The 14,622-nt window shown below is 50.4% G+C and overlaps 1 protein-coding gene across 5 annotated transcripts in view; it reads left to right on the top strand.

Annotated features, from left to right (window-relative positions):
* ANKRD27 (ankyrin repeat domain 27) overlaps positions 1–14,622 on the top strand; it is a 51,222-nt gene that overhangs the window by 21,518 nt on the left and 15,082 nt on the right. For all 5 annotated transcript variants that reach the window (XM_027044910.2, XM_027044911.2, XM_053211328.1 and 2 more), the window contains 12 exons: positions 48–124; positions 794–915; positions 2,538–2,616; positions 3,113–3,245; positions 7,522–7,614; positions 8,714–8,841; positions 9,400–9,482; positions 9,846–9,961; positions 10,365–10,457; positions 12,040–12,237; positions 13,893–13,952; positions 14,049–14,165. In XM_027044910.2, the coding sequence (XP_026900711.1) occupies positions 48–124; positions 794–915; positions 2,538–2,616; positions 3,113–3,245; positions 7,522–7,614; positions 8,714–8,841; positions 9,400–9,482; positions 9,846–9,961; positions 10,365–10,457; positions 12,040–12,237; positions 13,893–13,952; positions 14,049–14,165 (1,299 nt within the window). The remainder of the gene's footprint in view (positions 1–47; positions 125–793; positions 916–2,537; positions 2,617–3,112; positions 3,246–7,521; positions 7,615–8,713; positions 8,842–9,399; positions 9,483–9,845; positions 9,962–10,364; positions 10,458–12,039; positions 12,238–13,892; positions 13,953–14,048; positions 14,166–14,622) is intronic.

Here is a 14,622-nt window from a genome sequence, read left to right as displayed (position 1 = left end):
CGAAACTTTTTAAGAAATCTGAAGCCTCGTTAAAAATCTGTTGTTAGGATGCTGCCTTTAACAAAATCACAAGAAGCCTTCAGGATCTTCAGCAGAAGGATATTGGTGTGAAACCTGAGTGCAGGTAAGGGTATGTGCTGCAGGAACTCGGCGTCCTCAGCGGCGGGGGCCGCTTCTTCTGGAAGCAGGGCTCTCAGTGGCAGGGGCCGCACGCTGGTTTGACTTAATCCATACTGAGGAGCCGTGCGGGGTATTTGTGACCAGAGATAAAGGGCCGAGGTTGGCAGATGAGTGTTTTGTGGCTGTCACCCTCCTGCACCTGTCATGCCAGCTGGTTGGGAGCTCCAGGGTGGGATTTGGCACAGCTGGTCTCTTGGCAGGCCCACCGCTCGCCCAGGTGGGTCTGTGTGTGGGCGTCTCTCCTCACCTGCCTGTCTGAGGGAGGCCTGCCAGAGAGGCACTGGCTTTTGAGTTAATTTCCGTTCCATTAGGATACAAAACTATCTAAAGTGGTTATGTTTAAACTATTTTAACCCCTTGGAGCTATCTCACTCTGGGGCTAAGGACTTTTCTCTTCCCCCACCAATTTTCTGGTGCAGCTATAATATCATTTTGCATACTGAGTGGGACATTCAGAGGTGTTGAGTTTTGCCACTGACCTGAGTCAGATTGCTTGTGAGTTTCTGTGTGTGTTTTTCGTTACTTACAGTTTGTGGGAAGCAGTGTAATAGGCCAGGGAAGAAGGGCCCTTACACTGTGGTCTTAAGTTGTCACTTTCCAAATTTTTTCACAGCTTCAACATACCTCGTGCAAAGAGAGAGCTGGCTCAGCTGAACAAATGCACCTCTCCGCAGCAGAAGCTGGTTTGTTTGCGGAAGGTGGTACAGCTAATTACACAGTCTCCCAGCCAGAGAGGTTTGTGCTTGGGGCAGGGGGCCGGCCGGGGCGTAGATACATCCACATGCAGATCTGTCAAGGAGCAGTGTTCTCTTATTTGTTTTTAAATTTATTTTAATGTTTATTCATTTTTTGAGAGGGGGGTGGAGAGAGAATGCGCTGGGGATGGGCAGAGAGAGAGGGAGACACAGAATCCAAAGCAGGCTCCAGGCTCTGAGCTGTCAGCACAGGGCCCGATGCAGGGCTTGAACCCACGAACCATGAGATCATGACCTGAGCCGAAGTCAGCCACTTAACCGACTGAGCCACCCGGGTACCCCGGAGCAGTGTTATCTTAAAGGATCATACAGATGGGCTCACGTGCAGCAGACTGTTCCAGCATGAGCCCCCTGGAGTCTGCTCTGATGCGTGGGTGCCTAGTAATGGGGGTGAAGAGGTAGGTGAGGTATGATTTGGGTAAGAAAATGGTGGCAGAGAAGCAGCGGCCTCAAAAATGAGCCAGGCTGCCCCACACCTGCATGGACATCATGCAGCTGATATATAAATCAGAATCCAAGCTGCGTAGGTCCTTTGAGAACCTGACTTTGCGAAGTGAATGACACTGTCTGCTCGAGTCTGAACTTGCCTGGGTGCAGGAGCGTGTATGATTGACTTCAAACTTCCTATTGTGTGTTCTCTTGAACCTGTCACAGCACTGGGGCGGGGGGGGGGGGGCGGTGGTATTCGTTTGGTCCAGTGCCGAATTGTCCACTGGCCCCTTCTGCAGTTGTGTTCCAGTCTGACAATGTTTGGTTGATGACATTCCTTGGCTAAAATTAAACACCTTTAATCTTAAAGAAAAATGAGCCAAGCTGGTGATGGGGGTTTGACTGTTCATTAGACCGCTCTTCCTAATTTTGTGTATGCTTAAAATTTTCCATTATAAAAAGTCAAGCAAAATAAGCTAAGATGAAAAAAGTAAAGGGGAGTCATATCTGTGTGCCCAGATAGGGGATGCTTTTCAAAGCACGTCGAGTGAAATAAGTGGGAGTGTATATGGTGCACTTCTAACAGCATTCCAGAAAAAGGAGGCGGCTGTATGTGCACGACGGCGAGTTCCTAGACTGTCTCTGGAGAGGCAGGTGGGAAGCCACAGCAGTAGCGTCTGGGGGAAGAAGACTGCCTGGCAGGGATGGGAGAGACAGTCACAGACTGCTCTTTTGCGCTATTCGAGTTTTTAGAATGATTAGTGAATGGAGTCCTTAAAATTTCAAAGTGGAAAAAATGGAAACAGGCTAAATGTGAGCATTAGGATCTGCAGTACGTAAAACGGAAATAATCTCAGGAGGGAAGAGGCTTTTTGAGGTGGCTCTGGGCACACCTCTGCCCACCTTCACTGACTCTAACCGTCCTGGAAGGTGGTGAGGGGTAGTCTGCTGGGAACCCCCTTCTTTTGCACATGTTCTGAGAATGCTAGGCATTCCCCTCAAATGTGACGTCTATTTAGGACACTGTAAAGAAAATCATAGAGTTGAACCGCTCCCTGAGGCGTAGCCTTACTGGATTGTGGTTTTGTGGGCTGGATGATGGTGGGGAGTTGATATGCTTGTTGGTCTGTTTGAATCTCATGCTGGCTTCGACCATGTGTTTCCTTCCTGCAGTTAACTTGGAGACCATGTGTGCTGATGATCTGCTATCAGTCCTGTTATATTTGCTTGTGAAAACGGAGATCCCTAATTGGTAATATTTTCTGTTGAAATACTTTTTGAAAATGGCAAAATGGTTTTAGTCTAACTGCAGGAGATTGAGCGCCCCTTGTGAGTCCGTTGCTGTGCCTGCCCTACACCCGTTCCGGGGGGTGGCTATCATTCCACTTCCAGATGGGGAAACTGAGGCCCACAGAGCTTATGTTTCTTGTTCTGGAAGACACAGCTAGTCAGTGATGGAACAGGAAGCTGGCTTCAGTTCCGACTCCAAAGCCCATCCTCTTCCGATGGGAACCCCTGGTTCGCTTTACAGTAATCAGCTTTTTAAAAACTAGCATACTCCAGGAAAGGACCAGGTGGTTTTACTTATTTTCCTAATTGCACATGCGCTAGAGGTTAAGGGGGTAGCAGTCATAGGTCGCCGGAGCTAACGGACTTCAGTCACTCACGCCAGCTTGAGTGACTGCATTGTTTGTGGAGAGGTGTGAATGGGATATACAACAATGAAACTTTTTTCTTCCTTTTGATAGGATGGCAAACCTGAGTTATATCAAAAACTTCAGATTTAGCAGCTCAGCAAAAGATGAATTGGGATACTGCCTGACCTCCATTGAGGCTGCGATCGAATATATTCGGCAAGGAAGCCTCTCCGTCAAGCCGCCTGTAAGATCCCTCCTGCCTGGCCTTTCTTTGTGGGTGTCAGGGCATGTTTGATAGGGTTCTGAGGTTGGGGGTGAGGAAGGGGATTCTTAAATGTCCCCCAAGAACGAGGCCTCTGTTGTCTAAGGGCTGTGAGACTTGACAGTCACCTAGCAGACTGAAGTGCTAAAATTGGTTGTGAAAGTGGCAGATTACGACTGGGATTCACGTGGTTAAAATCCTGCTTCGTTAATCGTCACCATCCTCAAAAGCGTAGGCAGGAGGGGGAAGCTAGAAACCATGAGTTTGGGTATGTAGGCAAGAGATGAGGTTATTAATAAATGCAATTTTAGGACTCAGTGGTCTTATTATTTTCTTGGCGAGCTTTGCTTAGGGGAAGTGATTATATTTCTACGTGAAATATGAGAATCTTAAACCAGGGTTGCATTGCTGGCCTGTTTTCACCAGCCAGCAAAATGTGACCATACCCCCAGAAATCACAAAGTTGAAATTGGTAAAGTGAAGAGATTCCTGTATTACACATGAGGAGTCCTGAGGATTGAACACTCCCTTGATCTTAATTTTCTGCTGATGTCAGAATCTCCCAAAGTAATGATAAGTTAATATATCTGGAAAATACCCATAGGCCTGCCCAGACAGGTGCACTTGGGTAAAAACAGTTCCCCTGACTTCAGTCATTGTTAACATGTGTATGTGCTTTCCTGTCTTCCCATCCGTGTATACTTCACATAATTTATATCATATATGGCATTTTACACTGTTTTTCCCCAAAACAGTGGTCGTATTTTTTTCTGATGAGAAAACCAATACTTGCTTACAAACAATATTTGCAATATACAGTTGACCCTTGAACAACGCAGGGATTAGAGTTGCTGACCCCTCGCATGGTTGGAAATTGGTGTATAACTTACGACTCCTCAAAAACTTAACTACGAGTAGTCTACTGTTGACCAGAAGCCTTACCAATAATATAAACGGTCAATTAAGACATATTTGGGGGACACCTGGGTGGCTCAGTCAGTTAAGAGTCCGACTTCGGCTCAGGTCATGATCTCAGGGTTCACGAGTTCAAGCCCCACGTCCAGCTCTGTGCTGACAGCTCGGAGCCTGGAGCCTGCTTTGGATTCTGTGTCTCCCATTCTCTCTGCCCCTCCCCTGCTCGTGCGCGCGCACGTGCTCTCTCTCTCTCTCTCTCTCTCTCTCTCTCAAAAATAAATAAATAATTAAAAACCTAAAAAAAAAAAAAAGAAAGAAAAAAACACCCTAAAAAAAAAAAAAGACATATTTTGTATGTTGTACACATTCTATACCATATCCTTAAAGTAAGCTGGAGAAGAGAAAGCATTATTAAGAAAAACACAAGGCCGAGAAAATTCATTTAGAGTACTGTGCTGTGTCTGTCGTCATATAAGTGGACCCATACACTTCGAACCTGTGTTGTTCAAGGGCCAGGCCAGCTGTATAAAGTTGCAGTGAAGGGAATAAATACCTCTCATAAACTCACTAGCTGGAGATGACTTACTAACCTTTTGGTACGTATCTTTTTTCTGTGCCTATGCAATTATATTTTTAAGGAAAATTTGAGATTATGCTCCTCTTGTTGGCACGTAGGCTGACGGTAGGAATTGCCTGACGTCCCTCGTGGGGTCAGGGGTGCTCCTGGTCACCTGGAGGGAGGTGCCCACCTCCTAAGGGTGCAGCTTTCCCCTTGCCGTCCCCATCCTGCACCATGGCCACCCTGATTGCTTACTTTCTGTGGTGTGTAGGCAGGAAGTGCAGCACTTGAAGCCTTTGACCAGAGCGTAAGGAGGTGGCTGACCACAGAGCAGCAGTCAGCTTCCCACATCCACTTTGACTTCATATCATGTCCCAACTGGGATCGGGAGAGGTTTTTGTTTGTTTGTTTTTTTGATTTTTATTTATTTAAGATTTTATTTTTAAGTAATCTCTACACCCAACACAGGGCTTGAACTCACAACCCCGAGATCCAGAGTCGCATGCTCCACCGACAGAGCCAGCCTGGTGCCCCTGGACTGGGGGGCGTGTTGAGGGGTGGCCCTTCTTGCGCTGGTGTTGGCTTGAGCCTGATCACTTGTGTTAGCCCTGGGCAAGGCTGTCTAAGTTTATGTCCACTTCTTGTCTACACTGAAGACGATGCTGTATGTTTGACCTCTTGCTGGGAGTTTACGAGAAACAAATAGGGTATTTGAAAGTGCCTTTGTGAAGCAGAAGATGATCCTGGTGCCCTTGACTTGCTCTTCCAACACCCCTGCATCTGGGCATCTCTGTTTCCTGGTCCTCTGGTGCATCCTGCATGGATGGCCCCAAGGAAGGCCATTAGTTTGGGTGGGCGAGGTAGGGACACAGCCCAGTGTGCCCCTCTTGTCCGGGGTGTCTGACCCTGGTCCTGCCTTCTTGGGTGGGGGGTGGTTGGTCCTGTCAGATGTCGGGACCAGGTGTGCATCATCCTTACAGCCGGCCGTGAAGCCAGTCCCTTGAGTCTTGAGTGGGTCAGGCCTGAGAGATCCTTACCTTTATTGACAGAGCAGGTAGTGTGGCTTCCTTGTCTTTTGTGACGCCGGCACTGAGATTCTCCCGGGGGCGTTGCCTCGGCCTTAGTGCAGTTCCATCTTGGAATGTGGGAGGCCACTGCCCTGTGTTGGTGTCCTTTCCTGGGGAAGGAGCTTAAGTGTATCTGCACACGGCGGGTGAGGTTTCTGAAGAGCATTAAGGACTAAGTATTAGTAAATCAAATTATGTTTCACTATTCCTTCTTTATATAACACCATGTTGTTTCACAGAAAGTTTACCCCCCAAGATATCATTGTACTTGAGGTGACCTTATATATATTCTTTAAGCATAAAGACTTAAAAGTCTCGTAAATAAAGACTAGCTTCTTGCAAATGAGCATTACCGAGATGACTCTAGTTTAACCTGTGTAGACCGGAAAACGGGGAGCACTCTGTTCCAGCTCGGTGGGCTTCTGGTCTTTGTCTCTTTACTGACCTTCTAATAAATAGTATTTACCCCTTTCCCAAATAGATCTGAGCGGATATGTGGTCTCTTCTGGTAGCTCATTTCTCCTTGAAGATTCAGGACCTCAGGGCTTGCCCCTCTTCATCACTGCCATTCATGTAGTTACCCAGAGTCAAGGAAGGGACCCCAGATTTACCTGAGCAACAATGTCTTTGACATTTCTCTGACATTAAGCTGCGTGGCCTATAAATCACTGAATAAAAACAGGTTGTTAGAGCCTTATATCGCTGATGGTAGGTGGGAGCAAAATGGCTCTCACCCTGAGGGGTTGGTGTGTGTTTGCCGGGTTAACCCTTTCAGGGCAGCTGGTGTGAGGGACCCTGTCTGACAGAGGACCCCAGAAATGGGCCATCCCTTGAGGTGCTGTTGGCTCTGTCTTCAGCTGGATCTCTAAAGTCAGAACTTATAGGGCCATCAAGGGCCTTCTCCCATAATTTTGTCAGGGTTTGGGGAGTTCTTCTAGCAGCAACTGGCTGGGGAAGACATCTCCCTTTACTTCCCACTGAAACTTCTGAGGAAGTTAATTTGTCATTAGTCAATTTGCAGGAGCTCCGGTGAGCATTGAAGTGTCTTGCTAGGGATTATGTCATAAAGTAAGGATGCAGTTTTAGGTTTTTGTAGCTAGGTAGATATTACCTGCAATACGAAGACCTGAGTTTATTATTTGGGGTGGACCCCGGTATGTTATAGGATTTGGGAACAGTGGCCGTATTGTCTGCTATTTGCCGAAGTATGTCAGAAAGGCAAGACCCCTCTCTCTCCTGCTGGTTGACACTGGGAAGCGCAGAACAGCCTGTCAAATGGGTTTCTCGTCTGTATGCCCAGATAAAGTGGCAGGGGACAGGGCCAGGCAGGCGTTAGGACAGCAGTTTGAGAGGAGGCGGAGGAGGACAGGACAATCCAGGAATCCAGGCTTCGATCTGGAGGGTGATGGTGTGTGCACGCTACATTCCACACTTGGTGATGACACATTCCACACACGGGTGCGCGTCGGCAGCGTGCCGCCCCTCGCCCCCATCCCCACCGGGAAGGGACCATCACAGCTGCCGCTTCCTGTGGGGACAGACGGGAAGCGCTTTTCCCAGCCGGATGCGGATCTGCTGTCTGGCTCAGGGAGAGAGGCATTGTCGATCCTGTTCTGTGCAAAGTAGCAAGGACTGCTCCCGGGCTCTCCATTTTGAAGGATCTGCACTGACATCTTGTGACAAGTTGATAAAACAGATTGTTGGGTTTTTCCTGCAGGAGTCTGAAGGATTCGGTGACAGGCTGTTCCTGAAGCAGAGAATGAGCTTACTGTCTCAGATGACTTCAACTCCCATTGATTGTCTGTTTAAGGTAAGACACCCAAGACGTCCTTGTGGGCGCAGGTGTGTGAGGAACGTTTCATCTTTCTGCATCTCTGGGGTCTCTGCAGAATCCGTCAGGGCGGTCTGCTTGGTGAAACACCACGGTTCCTTTTGTGCTCCGGGTGGGTGGCCGGAATACTGAGCTTTTATGTCTGTCTACCTCCCCCCAGGTGTGCTGTGCCACAGCCGGGAGGGGCCAGCACACCAAGGGCACTGGGCCTCGCCAACAGCCCTCTGCCCGGCTGTCCTCTCTCCCCTCGGCAAAATACGACTTGTTCTCCGTGATCTGCTCTGTGGAGCCTCACTGGTGGCCCCTGCGGAGCTGACACCTCTCCTGGGCTCCAGGAGCCCCGTGTCACCAGTGTTTGTGGGAGCTCGCCCCAGGCTGGGAGCTCAGCGCCCGGTGGTGGTTTCATCACTCATGCATTGAGCCCCGGGAGGCTGACAAGGTGCCCTGCTGGGTAGTTGGCGAGGGCTGAGTGAAGGCACACCTCCGGGAGCCTGTGGGTGCTTCTGGCTACCCAGAACCACACTGTGTTGGTGGAGCACCCCTGAGCCTCCCCGGGGGCAACGTGCTCCCAAGAACATCTCATCTCCTGAGAGGGGCGCATCCAGGAATCGCAGGGGTGAGCCCTGTAGGCCTGTTGGTTGATGGATCTCTTGCTAACTGCAGCCGTTCCCTTTCCCCCCAGACCAAGGCTCTGTTAGAATACAAGGGGACAGCACTGAGGGGTGTGCTAGTGAGGAGTCAGCGTCCACACTGAGGTTCAGGAGGTGTGGTCCTCCCCCACCGTTGGTTTGGGAATTTTGTCACGTCGTTGTTGTTTTCAATTACAGAAGATTTGTAACATTTCCAAAAGTGAACAGAGTATAAATGCACACCCACGGGGCTATCTTCGTCTTTTTTTGTCTCCACCCCCACCCGCTTGCCCTGTCCGCCAGGTTATTTTGAAACACATCCCAAAGAGCAAGTCGTGTCATTTATCTGTACAGAGATCCTGGCTTCTTGTAAGGAAGCTCCAAAAATTCACGCCTTAAAAAGCAAGTAATTCCTTAAGATTGACATTATTTTTGATGTCACTTTTTAGCACATTGCCTCAGGTAACCAGAAAGAAGTGGAAAGACTTCTGAGCCAAGGTGACCAAGATAAAGATGCCGTCCAAAGGATGTGTCATCCTCTGTGCTTCTGCGATGACTGTGAGAAACTGGTCTCCGGGTAAGAAGGTCCCTGGGGAGGCCAGCAAGTGGCAGGGCAGGGCTTTCACACTAGTTGTGCAGTTTTGAATAAAGACCTTCCCCTCGCTGCACTCCGCTTCTGCTGCTGTAAAGTGGAGACAAAAACACCCGCCTCTTTGGAGAATCAGATGGGATAAAGTTCGTAAAAATACTTGGCACTCTGCTGGGCGGGATGCCAGAGTAGGCAGGCACAGAGCCTGCCAAGCCTCAGAAAGTAGATCTTAGGATGGGAGGGATGTCACTTTCTCCCAGTAACCCTTTGGGTTTCTCTTCCCTTCGTCAGGCTGTTTCCAGGCTGTGTCGCTGGATGTCATGGCCTAGAGGGGGTGGGTGGGGGGAGGGAGTCTACCAGCACCTCACCCTGCAGGAGGTCAGGCAGGAACTGGATGATCTCTGGGAAGCTCTTAAAGAGACCCAGCTTGGCTCACACCCCTGAGATCTGTCTGCTAGCCCCAGGACCCTGGCATGTCCAGCATGGTAGGGAGAGGCTTTGCCCTTCTGTTCCAAGGATATATTTTTCTGTATCTTCCTCTTTTAGGAGGCTGAACGATCCCTCCATTGTCACTCCATTTTCCAGAGACGACAGGGGTCATACACCACTCCATGTGGCCGCCCTCTGTGGTATGTGGTTTTGCGTTGGCCTTTGGTTGGGCTTTTAAGGCAGAGGGATGGAGTGGGGGGTGGTTCAGCAGAGGCCTGATGGACAGGGCGGTGGAGTTGGGGGTGGAAGGGGCCGTGCCATGGGCCACTTCACCACCTTCTGTTGCTGAGGGGTGGACTGGAGCCGAGCCCCCTCCAGATACCCTACAGTGTCCTGAATCTGTAGAGTCTGACTTGATGTTAGCTCTGGTTCCTCTCGAGTAGAAAAACACTTCCTGGCATGTCTCCTGCCAGAGAAGAGAGTAAAATAACGGGGCTTCACATTTAGGGTTTGGAGAGCCTCTGCTCTTTCCTTCTCTGTGGTGCAATCCTTCTGTTCCCCAGGGCAGGCATCCCTCATTGACCTCCTGGTTTCCAAAGGCGCGGTGGTAAACGCCACGGACTATCACGGGTCTGCCCCGCTTCATCTCGCGTGCCAGAAGGGCTATCAGAGCGTGACGGTGAGCAGGGGAGCCACCCCCGGCTCAGCGTGCTGACCTCGTGGTCATGCGTCTGTGTCGCATCCTGGGTCTGCTGCAGCCTCAGGGAAAGGCTGTGCGTCTGAGCCTCAGGGGTCTCCCTGTGGGTCCATGGGACAAGACCCTTCGGTGTAGACCTGACACAACAGGATGGCTTCAGGGAAGGAGGGTGGGGCTCTAGGCCTTTTCCTTGAATGGCTCAGCGCTTCGCAGGGAAGGCTGGGAGTGATGGGTCATTTTAACTGTAGTGTAGGGAGATGTGGTTGCAGTTGGAAACAGGCCACTTCCCCGTGGGGCTCCAGGCTACGCCTCCCACGGGAAGCGTGCACCTGCGGTGGCTGGGGGGCGGGGCCGGGGCTCACCGATCTCTCCTCTCCTTTGGAAGCTGCTGCTGTTGCACTACAAAGCCAGCCCCGAGGTGCAAGACAACAACGGCAACACGCCTCTCCACCTGGCCTGCACCTACGGCCACGAAGACGTAAGTGGCGCTTCCTGCTCCCAGAGTAGCTGTTCTTTCCCTTTCTCGCTCCTGGAGAGAGGTGCACTTCCGATTGGTTTAACATCGTTAGTTTATGTCGATCGTTATTGGAACATTTGGCGTGCAATTTCTTTTTAATTAAAAACATCTTAAATTTATTGCAGATGTTCTACTGAAATAACAGAAATCTAAACTTTAATTGCCCGTTAGCTTATCCTGAAATTAAATCATTGTCACTCATCCCCACGGCCATCTGGTTCTTACCTTTGTTCGTATTCAGTTTTTATGTTTTGGGGTTTGGAACAATAGCAAAAATTCTATCATTTCTGTCTCCACTTAACATTTAACTGTGTGTGTGTTATTTTGCCATAGCCACTCTGTCTCCGTCTTCTCTGTGTGGTAACACAGGGGTGGGTTTATACAGGTTGAGGCCGGATTAGGTGGTTGATGTGCAAAAACAAGATCATACCCTACACGTCTTTATGCAACTTTTTCTTTTTTAAGTTTGTTTATTTTGAGAGAGGGCAGGGGGAGGGGGGAAAAAAGAGAGGGAGAGAGAGAATCCAAGCGGGCTCTGCACTGACGGTGCGGAGCCCGACGCGGGACTCGAACTCACGAACCATGAGATCGCGACCTGAGCCGAAATCAAGAGTCAGATGCTTAACCAACTGAGCCACCCAGGTGCCCCTATGCAACTTACTTCATTACCAGTGCATCATGGAAATCCTGTAGGTCAGTAAATGTAGATCCAGCCCGTTCTTTAATCACTACCCAGTGATCTGTTACATGTGTGGTGTCTGTGTCCCCAAGACCACCCCTTGGTTCAGTACTTTGCTAGGACGACTGAGAGGACTCAGCATATGGTCATATTGCTATGATTGATTATAGCAAAAGGACACAAAGCAGAGTCACCACAGGGAAATGTGAGTGGGTGAAGTCTGGAGGACCCCAGGTGCAAGCTTCAAAGCGTCCTGTCTCCTGGGAGACACGCAGGACATACTTGGTTCATCCAGCCGTGAGTTACAACAGCAAATATGAAGTGCTATCTACCAGGAAAGCTCATTAGGGACTCTAGGCCCAAGGTTTTATTGGAAGCCAGTCAAGTGAATACCCTCTGCCTGGCACATACCTGAATTCCAGACTCCTGGAAGGAAAGCAGGTGTTCAGCATAAACCACATTGTTGCACGATTTAGACGCAGTGAGCCACTCTTAACGCATTAGGGGACTGGGAACACTCCCCAAATCCAAGCCCTCCAGGAACGTTGCAAGTCAAGGGCCAACGTTGCAAGCATTCAAGGGATAGTGGTCTCATGCCTGCTGTGGTCACTCCTCTCTGCACATGGACACATCACAATTTATTCAGCCTTTTCGTACTGATTGGCAGTTGGGTTCTTTAGAAAAAATGATGTGTCCTGATGAGGTAACCTGGAAGGAACCTTTGAGGTCTGTCTGTTCCCGCACACTTGCTTGGTGAGCGGAGCCCAGATTCCCCTGGGATGTGGACTGAGGCTGTGGAATCCACAGATGTCGCCCGAGTCTCAGCGTGTGACTTAATGGTGGCATTTCCCGCTTTCTTTGCAGTGTGTGAAGGCTCTGGTCTACTATGACGTGCAGTCATGCAGACTGGATATTGGTAACGAGAAAGGAGACACCCCACTCCACATAGCTGCACGTTGGGGCTACCAAGGCATCATAGAGACATTGCTACAAAATGGAGCATCCACAGAGATCCAGAACAGACTGAAAGAAACACCCCTCAAGTGTGCCCTAAACTCAAAGGTAGCTTTTTTTCATCTCCGAGCATCAATATGACTTTAAAACAAAAAAAAAATCAATGTCCAGAGATCAGCTCTTGGCCGCGCTGGACAAACTGCACGCTAGTGCCTGAGAACAGAGCTTGGCCTGCACCCTCTCTGCTGCATTTGGGGCCTGGTGGCTAATGGGTCTTACTTATTTATATTGTTTTGAGCGTCATTCGCATATTTTGTCCATGTTGTTCCAAGAGCTGCTCGCTGCAGAGTCTGCTCCGACCCCGAGTGCTGTGGGTTTATGAGCAGACAGAGCGGGGGGAATAGGACAATGGCTCTAGCCGTGAGAAGCAGGGATGGGGGGCCCGGGGCATGGAGGCAGTGAGCGTCGGAGCTCTGTCTTCCTGTTACTTCATCCTAACAGCTTTATTCTCTTTTGGCCAATTTTGAACATCGTCGGGTATGGTTTCTTTCCTCAATGGCTCACGAATGAGCGAATCCTTTCCTGTTAGTAATTTCTGGGAACACGGAGTGTCGTCAGAGTGCTCAGCTCGTGGGCAGGTGGGGAACGAGGGATGTACAGAGGCCGGCTCTCTGTGCCTCTCCTCTCGCAGCCGCTCTGGCTGAAGAGACACCTTCAGAGAAACACGGTTGGCCCGCTGGCCAGGGCAGCGGAAGGCCGAGGCCGTCATACTGCACCCAGAACATCACGGATTTGCAGTCACGTCAGCGATTCTGTGTTAATACGGGTCTCCAGCCGCTTCCCTTTGCCCAGGCTCTGCTCTCTGCCCCTTAACGTTTCCCTGGCTTCTTACACAATTGCCATCTGTCTTCCAGGGCGTTCTCTCAGTGTTCCAGTCTTTTTCTAGGGGAGCGGTTTTTGTTTTTCAGCCACTTTATTGAGGTACAATTGACATACAAAAAGCGGAACTTCTTTAATATGTACAATTCAGTGGGGTACACACCTGTGTGGAGACCGGCTCTGTAACCCATGCCATGGACGTACTCATCACCTCCGGATCTTTCCTCCCGCCCTCTTTATTTGTCGTTACTATTGTCATTATTTTGTGTGTGTCATAAAAACACAACGTAAGATCAGGAGCAGTTTTTGAAGGTTTAAATCCCCACTTCTCACCCCAGAAGGCCTCAGCCATGCTTCCCGTGCACTCACGGGGTCTCGGGCTCTGTGGCGGCCAGAGCTGATGGGATGGGCGATGCCACCCTTGGCCTGAGGTGTCCGTGAGCAGCAGAGAGCTCTCCCGCCGCTGTACTCCCTTCTAGAAGGATATGTGTAGAGAGAAGGGCAGACCGCCTTCTTGGCTCAGCTGTGATCGGTTCCTGCCCGAGACCCGGGGGTGCCAGTGGGAAGGTCACACTTTGTGTCTGTGGACAAACAGCCCAGGGGCCCCTTCTGTTCCTGGGCTTCTCTTGTCCTCTGAGCCCATTCATGGAAAGCCCCAGCTGGTAGACAGCAGGAACAGAGGGGTGGCAGCAGGAAGCCCATGCTTAGTCAGTGTGATCTTGAGTGAGCTCCTGCCCGTTGAGGCTGTGGTTTCTCTGTCCCTCCAAGGGTGTCGTTGGGCCGCATGACCTTCCGAGGGGATGGGCAGGCAGCAGGGCATATGGGGGATGATGCTCTGGCAGCCTTCCTCGTTCAGTATCTTCCATATCCCCTTCTCCTCCTAGATTCTGTCGATAATGGAAGCCCGTCATTTGTCCTTCGAGAAGAGGAGGAAGTCTTCCGAGGTGAGTGGACAGGGCTGGGCTTGGTGGCCCTCTCTGAGCCCAGGGCCTGCTCTGGCCCTCACGAGGCCCTTCTCCTGTTGGTCCTTCTGGCTGCAGGTCCCAGTGCAGCCTGCTCAGCGCCCTGTGGATTCCATCAGCCAGGCCTCCTCTACCTCCAGCTTCTCCTCTGTGTTGGCACGCTCCGTACAGGAGCCCAAGAAGGACTACAGAGAGGTGAGGCTCCCAGACGGGAGGGCGGACGGGATGGTGGCCCTTTGTCACGGCTGCTACTTAAAGAGCCACGGCGTGATGAGAGCTGCCTAGCGGGCCACCACCGGCACTACTGGGCCAACTTGTCTGCCGTGGCCTGGAGGGAGCCCAGCCAATTGGCAAAGGGAGAGAAGAAGGAGCCTTCTAGGAAAAGTCCCAAGTTAAGTCCCCTGTCGGTCCACAGATTTAAGACCATTTTACAAACTAAATTCTCTCCCCTTACGACCCACTCCATAAGCATCCTCCTCAACCTGATGCGTCATTTCTGACTTCTTGCGAACACATTGTGTTCTGTAAAAGGTGGTTTATAGCCTGTTTTTTTTTCTTCTCCACTTAATCTACCCGAGAGCTTGTCCAGCGTCAGCCACCAGAGCAGACCATCCCATGCATGTGCCACGACTCCTTTCCCTCTTCCCCTGTG

The sequence above is a fragment of the Acinonyx jubatus genome, chromosome E2 (genome assembly GCF_027475565.1).
Source record: "Acinonyx jubatus isolate Ajub_Pintada_27869175 chromosome E2, VMU_Ajub_asm_v1.0, whole genome shotgun sequence".
Lineage (NCBI taxonomy): Eukaryota > Metazoa > Chordata > Mammalia > Carnivora > Felidae > Acinonyx > Acinonyx jubatus.
The sequence above is the reverse complement of the archived record's forward strand: the minus strand, read 5'-3'. Positions and strand labels throughout refer to the sequence as shown.